Here is a 14,266-nt window from a genome sequence, read left to right on the forward strand (position 1 = left end):
TCCTCTGGATGATGCCAGGGAACATGGGTTTTGTTCCCTGTCAGCGAATGAAGAACTACTTGAAGCAGGAACTGCAATGGGAACAAGGCACTGGTGGCTCTTGACTGCGGACTTGGGGGCCGATGACAGCACTTCTCATGTCAGCCTTCTGTTCTTTCTGTGCTGGTGTGGCCTACGATAGTCTCCATTCTGGCAAATGGGAACCATTGCACCGCATCTGCGATTTTGTCATCACGCGTGGCTTATGTTAGGTGTCCTTTGCATGGCACTCACCCTGTTAACGACTTCCAACACCTCCTGACTTCCAGCAGTCCTGAGAGAGGGAGCCAGCTGCCAGGGATGTGTGTGCGGTGGTGCACTTTCTGCTGCACTCTCACTTGAGCTGCATGAGGGTTCGTTTGTTAATTTGCTAATGTTGTGTCCAGTTCCGAGCCCTCAGTTCCAGAAGGACAGGGAACTGCTGGAGAGAGTCCAGCGCAGCCACCAAGATGCCGAAGGGAGTGGAGCATCTCCCGTGTGAGGAAAGGCTGAGGGAGCTGGGGCTCTGGAGTTTGGAGAGGACTGAGGGGTGACCTCATTCATGGTGATCAATATGGAAAGGGAGAGTGTCAGGAGGATGGAGCCAGGCTCTTCTCAGTGATAACCAGTGATAGGACAAGGGGCAATGGGTGCAAACTGGAACACTGGAGGTTCCACTTAAAGATGAGAAGAAACTTGTTCCTGGTGAGGGTGCCAGAGCCTGGCCCAGGCAGCCCAGGGAGGTTGTGGAGTCTCCCTCTCTGCAGACATTCAAACCCGCCTGGACACCTTCCTGTGTAACCTCATCTGGGTGTTCCTGCTCCGGCGGGGAGATTGCACTGGATAAGCTTTCCAGGTCCCTTCCAGTCCCTGGCATTCTGGGATTCTATGAATTTCCGGTGCCCTGGCTAACAGACGAGGCCGTGACAGACGGGGCTGTGACAGACGGCGCGCGCCGTTACAGTCGTTGTTCGGCCCCGCCCAGCGGACGCGTTCCCGCGGGCGCGGTCGCCGCCGCCCGGCAGGGGCCGCTCTCCTCCCTCGCCCCCGCCCCCGCCCGTCGCGGTGCATGCCGGGAGTTGTAGTCCGGCGGACGGCGCGCCCCGCGGGGTGGTGGCGGGGCCGAACTACCGGCTCCAGCGTGCCGCGGGGCGCCGGGCCGGCCGTGCTTTTTGAATGATTTCACTGCGGTCGGCGCTCGGGCTGAGTTCCGCAGCGGCGGCGGCGCGGCGTGAGCGGCTCTGCGGCGCAGCGCAGCGGGCGCCTCGCCCGTTGATGGCAGCCCGAGCGGGCTCTGCCATGGCCGCCCGCGGGCCGCGCCGCTGCTAGGAGAGGCACACGGGCTGCGCGTTCGCCTTTTTGCTCGCCCTCCTCAGCCGGGGGCCGCCGCCGACATGTCGCTGGCCATGGAGGAAGAGGAGTACGCCAGGCTGGTGATGGAGTCGGAGCCCGAGTGGCTGCGGAGCGAGATCAAGCGGCTCTTTCAGGAGCTGGGCGAGACCACCCGGGAGAAGATCCAGGCGGCGGAGTACGGGCTGGCCGTGCTGGAGGAGAAGCAGCAGCTGAAGCAGCAGTACGAGGAGCTGGAGCTGGAATACGAGACCATCCGCAGCGAGATGGAGCAGCTGAAGGAGGTGAGGCGGCGGCAGGTGCCTGCCCCGCGGGGCGGCCGGGGCCCGGCAGCGGCGGGCGAGGGGACAAAGGCGGTTCGGGGAAGGAGGGAGCAGGACAGATGGCCGGCTCGGAGCCCGGGGATGGTGGGCTGAGGGGGCCCGGCGCTGATCTGAGGCCGTCGGAGGGTGAACCTCCCCCCGCCCTCCCGTAGAATTTGGAGGAGAGCGCCCAGGCCTCGCTCTTGCTCCAGACTGCGAGGTTAAACCCACCGGGAAAGAAAAAAAAAAAAAAAAAAAAGGCTTTTGTGCCCCTGACCGCTCTCCTGTGCCAGGGAGATGTGGGGGAGCAACGCGTCAATGCTTTTCTTTCTCTTCCCGGCCCGTTTCGTCTCGGGCCGCACCGGGAGCAGAGCCGCTCGGCCGCCCGGCGGGGAGCGGGGACCCGGGACCCGGGCGGGGCAGGGTCGGGGGGAGCGCCGGGGCTCGGGGGGCCCGGACGCCTCTTTGGCGGCTGTCACATTCCTGCTGTTGTGTGGAGGGAGAAATCTTGCGTTGGTGTTAATGGCTTCCTTCATGCCGAGCAGCACGACAATGATATAGCGGGCTTTAGTTCACAAAGCTTTGTTTTGATGCAGCTCCCTGTTGTTGGCTTATTATTATTAAATTTCAGATCTAATCTGTACAGGGGACTAAGGTTTGTCAGAAGAAATACTGTTTTCTTAGGTCAGCTGTCACATACATCATAGAATCATTTCAGTTGGAAAAGACCCTCAGGGTCATTGAGTCCAACCATAACCCAACTCTAGCACTAACCCATGTCCCTAAGACCCTCATTTATGCGCCTTTTAAATGCTTCCAGGGATGGTGACTCTACCGCTGCCCTGGGCAGCCTGTTCCAATGCCCCACAGACATTTCTGGGAAGAATTTTTTCCTAATACCATTCTCGTGCAAGATCTTCTCCAGGTCTAGAACACAGGAAAAGTGCTGCCTCAGGAAGAGTCCATGCATGGAGTGGCACTCCCTTGCCAGAATATGTAGACACATGGCTGGCTTTCCTTATGAGAGCACAGCTCATCCCCTGCCAGTCTGCTGCTTAGCATGTCCCATGGGAACTCGTTTGTCTGCCTGTACCTTTGGTTATTTTGGTGATTGTTTCTGCGCAGGCAAACCCCGTGCTTATTTTCAAGTGATTTAGGCCTTGTCTTGATTGCAAAAGATCTTATGCAGCCTAAGAGGTGAATATATGTGGGTTTACTTGACCGGTGCAAACTGTATCTTATGGGTTTTTGGTTTAAACTCATTCAGTTAGAAATGGATTTCAAGTAAGTCAAAATACCCGATTTCAAATGGGAAGTAAACAAACTGCTACAAATTCAGCTGAATCTGTCAACGCCCTCACTTCCTGCATCCTGTGTTTCTTTTGGTCTTGTAAATAAAACTTTATTCTGCTTTTATTATGTTAAAGAAGCATAAAGAAAAGAGGTTAATTACTTTGAATTACATGGCTATAAACTTTCTAACTAAATATGCAAGCTGAACTGATGAACTGCTCTAACTAAAGCCACTGGAGACAAAGGTGGTTACAGCAGCATACAGTAGCAGAGATGCTGCATGAGAGTCAAGGGTAGAGGAGCCTTGGAAAGAAGGTGAGCGCAATAGAACTTGTGCTAAAGGGAAAGAAAAGTCAGTAAACCCGTTTGGTAGGTGGGATGGGAAACGTGGCATTGAGAGGTGAAGGGAGTGGCCCAGCATCTTTGAGCAAGCCGGTGCCTGACCCACGGGAGGGAACCTGGTTGCCTCTGTCACAAGCAGCGCTTTATTCACTGGGCTGTGCTGTGAACACTTGGGCATTACATGTGTTGGCTTTTTGATGGAAGAAGGCTTGAAGACAACTTCTTTTCATTCTTTTAGGCCTGTAGCACTTCAGAAGCTTGTGAAAGATTTGAAAAAAATTAAAATGGCAGGATCAGCAATGATTCATTCCTTTTTGCTTTTAACTTTCTGAAGGATTTCCTTTGTGTGTGCATGTCCCGTTGTAATTAAGTTAAAACCTGGGAGGCATACAGTTTTGGGAACAGCTTGAGTACTCTGCTAGTTAACCTACACAGGGAAAAAGCATTGCTCCTCTAGCTTTCTTGTGATGCTGTGGAGGAGTCTGGTTTGCATTATATCTTGTAAACCTCTAGCAAATGCATGAAGCATGCTTCAGAGGAGGAGTTTATCAGCTTTGCTGTTTATGCAACTTCTTGCTTTTCCCAGGCTCAGCTGGAGGAGCCTTGCATGCAAGACTTGCTACACGTCAAGCTCCAACCTACAGGGACTCCACCTTGGGTTACCTGCGGTTGTTCTTGGGAAAGACATGGGGTTGATGGTTGCATGTCTGACTAGAACAGGAGCGCTTTCCATCTCTTGCTTCTTAACTGTGACGTCTTGCAGCCTTTTAAATTACAGCAATTCTAGTCTCTATAAATAATCTTGTGTTGTTCTGCTCTACTACATCTGGAGACTTCAGTAGCACAAGGCCATGTTATGCTGAGTGCTGTGCAGGCACACTGCCAAGTTTCCTGTCCTGCTGGGCGTTGTAGGTTTGGATATACTTTGTTTAATGTTATGAGGCACCCCATATCATGGCCCTGTTTATACTGTAGTTAAATGGGCTCTGAGCATGGGAACTTTGTAACATATTTTGTTGAAAGTACAGGCTTTTCTGCTACGGTTGCCAGATCTTCCATAGATTTCTGGCCAGGTTCTCCTACCTGACCCCATCCCTGGTTGTGGCAGAATTTCATAGCCTTCACCTCCACAGTTTTATCCCTTTGGTAAACACAGATGGCATCCTCAGAGCTGTATCCATTTTGTAAAGCTGTCCATGTGCAGCTAGTATTTGCAGTTCAAGTCCTACTGGTGAAACTGGGCAGCTGTCCTGCCCTTGCACTGAGGCTCCACACCAGCCTGACTTTAGTCAGGGTCCTTGATACATTGTCGAGTCTTCCCTGAGTTTGTCCTTTTCCCTGTTTGCATGCCGTCTTGATCTCATATGTTTTATAGTAATTTGTGCTTCATTTCTTCTGTCACATTCATTTGAGATAACTAAATTTAAATACCAACTGTCTCCCAGGTAAACTAATTTGTTGAGTCCCACCTTTGCTTTTGTAAAAAGGAATTGATTTCAAACTTTTAAACACTGTAGATAAATAAGTTTTCCCTAGTTCAGAGCAATAAGCTACTGGTTTTCTTGTAGTGAAATACTGCATCGCATTGTATACATATAATTTTTATTGTTATTTTTTCCCCCTCTAGGAGGTGAAGTAATAAGGATGTGTTTCTGTAGGCTGTGTTCAACTAGTAAGTCACCCTGTGAGCCTTTGTCTGTGATGGTGCTAATTGTAGAAATTATAGGGCTGCCTACCTGTCGGAGCCAGGATTTCTGTAGTTGCGGGGAAGATAACGTAGGACCAGCTCTTCGTGTGCTCCAGCTCACAGGAGTGATTGTCTGACATTCAGTTATTGGCGTTCCTGATGATTAGCAGAGGAAAGTGGTGTGGAATATTAGATTGGAAAAGGGGTTATCTGCTTCATTCAGTACTTTCACGCTGCTTTTGAGACATCAGTTAGATTTATAACTATTAGCTCGGTTATGAAACCGGCTGCTGTCCAAAGCTCCTTGCTGGTTAGGTGGTTATGTTGTATTGGTGGTGGTCTACTTGCATTGAAATCCCTTGGAAAGCACAGGCACTATATGATGAATAATTTATTTCTGTAATAATGTAAAAGTATGCAAGTAGATTGTGGCTGTCTTTAAAATCTAAAAGCGTGTGTCAGTACAGCACAATTAATGTGATTTATATGTTTTTTAAGGGAGGTGGGGGAAGCTTACAACGAAGGGTGGCATTGCTCTGTACATGACTGCATTTCTTTGTAGGGTGGCAGTGACTCTTGTTTCTGTTTTTTGCCTTTAAGGATCACGTATTGACTTTACACCATGATGTGAATTCTCTGTAGAGGATTCCCGGGTAGGCTTGGAAACTGTATTTGAAAGAAAGATTCAAATAGCACCTTGCTGCTTAATTTCCCATTAAGCTAAGGGACGATGGACTATGCAACTGATGTGATACATGCCCAGGTGTAGTATTTATTCTGCTTAGTGGACTGTACAGTATCTGTGGTCACTAGTTGAAGTTTTGCTTTGCTTAATTCGCTTACATATGTAACGATTAATTGGATATGTGATACTTTATCCAGACTGGTTTAATGCTTTAACTCTGCACCTTCAAAAGTGGAGGAGAAATTGCTCCCTTTCCTGTATACCTTATATAATGCTGCATATCTTATAAATAGACGTATGAGCTGGTTACTGAAGTAGCAGTGATTTTCCTCACTGGATGTATCCACTTTCAAAGCCTTTTACCAATTATGCTCTTGTACTGCTATGCTCATTTCGTGTGTAGGAATACAAGGACAAAGAGGAAAGAAATGGCCAGCCTAAAGTCACCTAATAAGCCAGAAGCAGGCTGGGATTAAATCCTCTGTGCTCATAGTTCAGTGCTGGATTGACCAGGGTCTTTCCATTTAATGGTGGTAAATAATGATGTTCTGTAGTAATACCTTGAAGGCCTCAGATACACCTTTGCAGTCTCCTAACAGATATTCAGGTGTCATATTGATTCCTGCTGAAAGGGAAGGACTGTAATGACACTTGAGATTGCCTGTAACCTTCCAGTGCTGTTAAAACCAAAGGTTTAGCACATAAAGTAAAGGAATTATTTTGTGTTGGGTTCTTTTGTTTGGTTTGTTTTAATTTCTTTTTGTTTTTTTTAAATGGACCAGCTTAGACGAAGCTGAATTCTGGTTATATGAATGTAAATCTGAAATAAGAGAAGTACAATTACAAATTGATGTTGGGGAACTGATACCAGTTTTGCACATACTAATAGAAAATAATTATACAGCTCTGAACCTGCCTTGTGGATATAATAGTGATTGTTACTTGGACTCCAACACCTGTCACACTTGGAATGTAAGAAGAGAACAGAATTGCTGTCTCTAGTGTAAAATCAGACTGAAAACTGCAGTTGGGGTAAGCAAAATATTCCCATGTAAACTAAGCTTCTTATATTTTGATAAATTATAGTTGCTTTACATTAAGAATAGAGCCACCTGTAATTTAATCTGTTCTCTACAGTGGTATATAGACACTTAATACAGGGTTTTGGAAAAGCTACTTTTCTTACATATCCTTATTCTGGAAAAAAACAAAACCTGAAGAGCTGAACATTCCAGTTTTTCCTGCTGTACTAGAAATAGTAACCTGTAAGGCTTCGTGTTGCTAACTTCATTTTCTTTACCACTATTGCTTGAACTGCCTTTCTTAAAAATCAGAAATAATAACATTCTCAAAGTGATGATTTCATATTATTTTATTGTAAAATTGCCAAGTTTTCTTCTTGGGCTTTTCTGATAAAATTCACTATACCTTGTGTAATAGAACATCTGTAAATATTTGGGTCAACAGTAAGGACCTTTAGGTGGAATTATATTATTAAAAAACGTCTATGTTTCCGGACTAGTGGTTTTCCCTAAGGTGCTGTCGTCTGAGCTGGGTCTTGGTGAAATGGGGTGTTTTTTTGTTTTGTGGTGCTTGTTTTTGCCTTGGCCCAGAATGAGGGCTGTCTCTGACCTTCCAGCAAACATTAGATGATTTGTTTCTAATTTTCTACATTAGATTAAACCCAGGGTTTCATGAAAGAAAAGTTTGGCAGCAGTAATTCCATTTGCTGCATATTTTTGCTCTGGAAGTGTGGCAGCACTGAGTGTTTGCTGTCCTTGTGGAGGGGATACAGACAACTGCACTACGGAACCGAGACAGATTTTCCTCTTTATTCTTTTACTTTGTTGTTGTTTTGGTTTTTTGTTGTTGTTTTTTTGTTAGCAGATCCTTTTTGGTTTTGAATTAGGTCTGTTCCCCAGTTTGGTTCATGGACATGCTGTACGTGGTTGTGCAGGTGCCACCTCACCAGCAGCATGCTACAGCAACAGCAAATAGGTGACGAGAAGAACATCTTAAGCAAGTTTTGCTGCTCAGCTCGATGGTGGCAACAGCATCACCATCAGGCTGGAGGGTATGGGGAGGGTCTGTACTGGGATGTAGTCTCTCTTGCAGTGCTTTTTGTCTTTACCAAGATTGGCTGTTCATAGTAGAGACTTAGATTGGGCATCCTTCAGTGCTCAGTCCGGGCTGAGGGCACTGCAGAGCTGAGGCTCCGCGGGTGGGATGGAGGGGCTGCCAGGGCATTTGGAGAACACGGCGATGGGCTCAACAGCTGGGGCAGGAAGCCACAGAATCCCAGAATGTCAGGGATGGGAAGGGACCTGGAAAGCTCACCCAGTGCAATCCCCCCATGGAGCAGGAACACCCAGCTGAGGTTCCACAGGAAGGTGTCCAGGCGGGTTTGAATGTCTGCAGAGAAGGAGACTCCACAACCTCCCTGGGCTGCCTGGGCCAGGCTCTGGCACCCTCACCAGGAAGAAGTTTCTTCTCCTCTTTAAGTGGAACCTCCTGTGTTCCAGTTTGTCCCCATTGCCTCTTGTCCTATCAATGGTTGTCACCGAGAAGAGCCTGGCTCCATCCTCCTGACACTCCCCCTTTCCATATTGATCCCCATGAATGAGGTCACCCCTCAGTCTCCTCCAAGCTCCAGAACCCCAACTCCCGCAACCTTTCCTCACACAGGAGATGCTCCACTCCCTTCATCATCTTTGTGGCTCAAGCCACAAAGCAGCACGAGAAACACCAGTTCAGGTACCGCATACTGCAGCCTCTCTCTGCAGGTGCTGCAGGGCAGCCTTCTTCGAAGTGATATTGCTGAAGACTTCTAGTGGGTGATGGCTGCGTGTTCCCACACCCCTGAAGCAGAAGCTTGTGCAGCCCCTGGTGTGGCAGAGGTCCTGCCTGGAAACTGAAGGTCTCAAACCTACAGTCATTGGTGTTTTGTCACATGGGAGTTTTCATGCAGCTCTGCTAGGGTGATAACTGCAGTTTACTCATTTCAAATCACAATTCTCACTTGCCATTTCAACATCTGCTGGAACAAACTCAGTAGTTTCAGGGATGTTAATACTTCATTTATCTTTTTGAATTTAGGACCATTTTTCTTCTAATGTGAAAGAAAATTCTAATGACTTGGAAAATTGCCTGGTTTGCCTAAAAAGGGGCGAGTGGGTGAGAACAGCAGTTCCTGGGTCTGTGTGCTGCCCTGGAGTTAATGGATTCACCATTTCCTCTTTCACTCTACTGTATGTGAAGTTGTGACTAATCTGTAGCAGCGTGGGGCCACAAGATGACTTCCAGAGTGTGATGCATCCTCCAGGCATTCATTCGCTTGCTTTCTCTGCTTTTGGCAGACTGCGGAGAATTGTTTGTTCAGATCTGGTAACCCAGCAACAGAGGAATATAATGTGGGTTTGAAATATGATCCACAAAACCTTAGCAGAGGGAAGTGACATAAATAAACTTTGCCATCCAAATGAATGCAGGAGCATCCATTTCAGAGAATAGCTGAAGTTTTAAGTGTAATTGCTGCAGAGTTGCCCCTTTTTTCTCATTTTCCCCTTCCTTGAGCTCTCGTCTGTCTTCTTTCCGCCTCCTGCTTTCCTTCCCCTCCTCTCTCGCCATCTGTTTTCCCTACTCTGACTGAAATACAGGCCAGGCAGGGGAGTCTGACTCCACACCCCCCGTGTGCCAGGCTCACCCCCCCCCCCCCCCCCCGCAGGCATCGCTTTGGAGGGGGCAAATGGCACCTGAAGGTTGCAGACTACCTGAAGAATCTGCTAAAGACTGTGGTCTGGCTTGCTCATGAAACAGTGGGGTTTGGCACAGTGGCTCTGGGGAAACAGGGAGCCATATCACATGTAGAGCGTCTTTTACACAGAAAACCATTTGGCTCTGAGGTCATGGGCCTGGTCATGGGCCTCAGTGGGAATCTTTGGCCCAGAGATAGCTGGAGCAACCTGGGGGTCCTGGGGACAGCAGGATGAGCATGAGCCAGCACTGGGCCCTTGTGGCCAGGAAGGCCAATGGTACCTGGGGTGGATTAGAAGGGGGGTGGTCAGTAGGTCAGAGAGGTTCTCCTGCCCCTCTACTCTGCCCTGGGGAGACCACAGCTGGAATATTGTGTCCAGTTGTGGCCCCTCAGTTCCAGAAGGACAGGGAACTGCTGGAGAGAGTCCAGCACAGCCACCAAGATGCTGAAGGGAGTGGAGCATCTCCCGTGTGAGGAAAGGCTGAGGGAGCTGGGGCTCTGGAGCTGGAGAAGAGGAGACTGAGGGGTGACTCATTCATGGGGATCAATATGGAAAGGGGGAGTGTCAGGAGGATGGAGCCAGGCTCTTCTTGGTGACAACCAGTGATAGGACAAGGGGCAATGAGTTCAAACTGGAACACAAGAGGTTCCGCTTAAAGATGAGAAGAAACTTCTTCCTGGTGAGGGTGGCAGAGGCTGGCCCAGGCTGCCCAGGGAGGTTGTGGAGTCTCCTTCTCTGCAGACATTCAAACCCGCCTGGACACCTTCCTGTGGAACCTCATCTGGGTGTTCCTGCTCCGGCGGGGGGATTGCACTGGATGAGCTTTCCAAGTCCTTCCAATCCCTGACATTCTGTGGTTCTGTGAGCTGTGGGAATGGATGTGGTTTCTCTGCAGTTCTCATGGCTGTATTTCCACTTGGATCCAGAAAGACTGCAGTGTATTGGGACTGATAAAGCTCTCGCTGAAGCAAATGGCATGTCTGGTGGTGTGCTGCACTTGTGCTTTATGTCCCAGCCTCTGCAATATGTCACAGTCCTCTGTCTCCTTCAGTCTTTTGGTTTTACCCCTTAATTGCTGCCCATGTGCAGTCTGGATCTTGGCAAGCCTATGGAGTGGTGCTGGGTGCTCTGCTGTAGGCAACAAGGCAGTATTACAGTAAATTCATTGGGAAGTATCTTTGCATGTCCTGTCTGTCAGTGACCGATCCTGGAGTTCAGCTCTGGCCCCGAGGCAGAGAAGTGCATTGACCTAATGGGCGAATAAGCTTATTTCTTCACTATTGCTACAAATAAAACAACTGCCATCTATCCTGCCAAAGCCAAACAAGTTTCTTTGTTTCCTGTGCACAGAGAGTTTGTTACATCTGATTTTACTCTCTTTTCAAGGTCAAAATCCTTTTTGTTGTCAAATGATCAATGGATTCTGTTTGTTTGGAGCTTGTTCTGTTGCATGAATTGATGTCTCTAAAGCAGAAGGGATTTTCTTGCACTCCCCCCACACAAGGCTGTGTGTGTTTTGAAGGAGGGATTTGGTTGTGATGCCCAGTGGGGTGTGTGCAGCACAACCCAGCTCTTGCCAGGGCCCTGCCAGTAGCTGTGAGGGAAGCTTTATGACACTGTGATGCTAGGAAGGAAACACGGGGAATGCATTTTCAAGCACTTGGCATGTAATTATTTTGTGGTTTGCTCTAATGCCATTTGGAGGGGTATTCTGGCCTTTGAAATGGGACTCGGCTATTGTAGGATGAGCACAACTGTCCCCGAGGGGCAGTGAGCGGAAAAAAGCAGCGTGCCCTCGGCTTTGGTGTGTATTATCAAAAGAAGAAAGATGGTTTTGCCAAGACATACCTCTCTAAATAAATTTTGGTCTCTGATTTAGCTGAAATAATTCAGTAGTGATCCCGATTTAAACTTTTCTCTGGCACGGTTTAATCCAGTAGCTTTCTGAGACGCGCAGCTATGTGAATAAAGACTCACGTCTTAGTTCACTGTGTTCCAGCAGCTGTGCAAGCAGTTCTGCTTGCCTGCCTTTTGGTGATGCTTTCAGAAAGTGTTGCTTTTAAATGAAGAAGTAGTTAAAATGAAATATTCTTGGCTGTTAAAATCAGGCAATAATTTTTCACATAAATAATTTATCTTGAAGTGAGGAACAAAGATGGATGTATTCATTTCCAGCTCAAATTTTCTTTTGTCCCCTTCAAATTTATATAAAGGTACATAATTTAACAGCTGTAACATCAATAACAGTGAGGCTTGACCTATAACAAGAGGTGTAATTTTTCCCTTCATCAAACACCAATTCTTCCATGTGTGGTGTTTTCTCCTCAAACCTTTGTGGCTTCAGTCTCTGACATCTCGCATTGCACAAGTCCATTTTACACATTTGGTGATGGTTTTCATTCTGTCAGTCAGTGGTACTGGAAGATTTTCCCACATCTTACAGCTGCAGAGGGTTTTAAAGAAGAATTTGCATTTTGAATGCAGCAACATATTTAGTGTGACGAAGCACATAAGAAAACGTGAACCTTTGTGCACCCTCTGAAGCGTTAGTACTCCTAAGAAGGCTTTGTCCTGGCCTTGTCCTCTAGAAAAATATGGCGATTTTCTTTTCTCCCAATTATAATGGAATGATAAGCTTTGTGATCTTAAATAAATCCGCCTGCTCTAGCTTTTGTCAGACGGCTTTCTGGTCTTTCATAACAATATGGATGGTTGTTCTGAAATTTGAATGGCTGGTTGGTTTTCGAGATGAATGAGATCCTGTCATGTAAAAATCTGTTCTATGGTGTACATAACAAGTACACCTAATGTGAAAGTGGGATCTTTAGCATAACTGTATAGCTACACAAAATCTGCATTTAAATAGTGTCAATGAGTTAACTTCAAGTGCATGAAAACCAGAACGTTTTGTTAAATTGGAAAATCTCCTTGCTATGTCAGGTTTATTTGGCATTGCTTCTGTGTTTATGTGGAGGCCTTGCTTTCCTAATGGGAAAGAAAATATAAGTACAGTAGATTGCAATTTCAAGTATTACCCTGGGCTCATTGTTAGTCTTGATTCACAATTTCTTGTGTATCTTTAATAAGACTTTAAATCCAAACTTATCTGATTTTTGTGTCATTGTTTTGGGAAACATCTCCGAGTTTTTCAGTCTTCTTGTGTTAGGATATAATGGTCTTTTCCTCCTGTCATTTTTGTAATCAAAACCATTTCAGGTGGGCAGGAAGGCACTTATCTAATGCCTCATGTCAACTGCAAAGGTTACACAGAGCCAATGAAAGCAGAATTGTAATTTACTTTTCCTAATTAGTGAGATACATCTAACATCTGGTTATTCAGTTGTGACAAGATCATCTGGGACTTCAGTGGGAGCAGAGGCCAGTCCAATATGGCTGTTCCATAGGTGAGTTACTATAGTCCTGCAAGAAAAAAGAATTGGAGTGGGGGGACTTAATAAAACATTAAGACCCCTTTTCTGCCGTGTGCTGGGCTCGCACGGGATGTGCTGATCTCTGTGCCCACACTTGTGCTGCAAACCCATTCCTGGCAGACAAACGTGAAAGAGCTGCCCGTCTAGCCTCAAATACAGTTTCTCATAGCCAAAATCTTGGCTTTGTGCACTGCAGTGTTGCCAGTCTTCAATGCCAAGATATCAAGAATTGTGCCTTTAAAAGAAACAAAAACCCCCACACCTACAGTTTTTTGAAGTGAAGATAGCGGAAGGAGGAATTGAGAATTAGGTTTCATGCACCTGCAGAGGCTGTAATAGAAAGTACCTGAAGTGCCCCTGCATTTTGCCCATCTCTCCTGAAAAGGATGAATTATATGACTCCAGTAGTGGAGTTTTAAATGCAAAATAATTTGAGACTTCTGATAGTCATGAGACAGTTCTGTATATGCATGTCTGAAGTATTAACTGAGCATCTAACCTTGTACAGACGTTCATACTTTTAAGCTCCTTATATAAACAAATGCATGCACAAAATCATACCCTTAACTCTGTAGCTGCTTTGAGTTTAATGAGAGTTAAAACTTCCTCTTTCAAAGACCCTTTGTTGCAACTTTTCTAAATCCAGCAGAAAAGTGTAGTCTGTGTTTTGCTCTAATTACTTACAAAATGGGAGATTTAATGGGAATGCAGCGGACCCTGAAACCTAATGACCAGGACTGCACCGACCTTTCTTCTCCAACAACAGGAAAATGATATATTAGCATTTCCTTGGAGCTGTGTCTCGGTGTTTGGTGGGCACGTGGAAGTTCAGGGAGACACCCCTGTGAATACTTGGATTTTGTTCTGCACTTGCAGTACCAGATTTGTCTTGTTTTTCCCCCCTCCTTTATTTTAAATGGGTTGGGAATGTTTTATGGGCAGGAAATGGGGATGGCTGTTCTGTGAGCACAGCTGTTTTAAATAAACCAGTGGAAGTGTGTTGAATTCTGTCCTTTTGGAAACAAGAAAAAACCTCATGGAATTGGAATAGCTCCTTTGCTTTTTGAAACAGCAAACTTAGTTTTTAAATTGTCCTCTTGCATCCTTAGTTTACAGATTTCCCTCATTAAATTTGTGAGAAGGTAAATTGAAGGAAAGGGATTTTAGGTTTTGTGCTTTCCTACTACTGGAGTTTAATCTTAAATCCATTCCTTCTTTAATTCTGTTTAAGGTTAGAATTTCTAATTCTTGTTACCTTTGTTGAGAAAGGAAATAAAATTTTGTTTTCAGATAAAACTTAATGTACGTAAGCAATTCTTGATGAAACTCCCAAATACAGTCCATGTAATTAGTGCTTCCTCTCGCATTTGCACTACAGTACAGGCAATTAAATACTGAATGGA

At 46.3% G+C, this 14,266-nt stretch overlaps 1 protein-coding gene across 1 annotated transcript in view; it reads left to right on the plus strand.

Annotated features, from left to right (window-relative positions):
* Positions 1–1,234: 1,234 nt before the first annotated feature.
* Positions 1,235–14,266, plus strand: part of BICD2 (BICD cargo adaptor 2) — a 92,329-nt gene continuing 79,297 nt past the window's right edge. The window contains exon 1 of the mRNA XM_065845231.2: positions 1,235–1,652. Within this exon, the coding sequence (XP_065701303.1) occupies positions 1,413–1,652 (240 nt within the window). The 5' untranslated portion in view covers positions 1,235–1,412. The remainder of the gene's footprint in view (positions 1,653–14,266) is intronic.

Source organism: Patagioenas fasciata, chromosome 10, assembly GCF_037038585.1.
Source record: "Patagioenas fasciata isolate bPatFas1 chromosome 10, bPatFas1.hap1, whole genome shotgun sequence".
Taxonomy (NCBI): Eukaryota; Metazoa; Chordata; class Aves; order Columbiformes; family Columbidae; genus Patagioenas; species Patagioenas fasciata.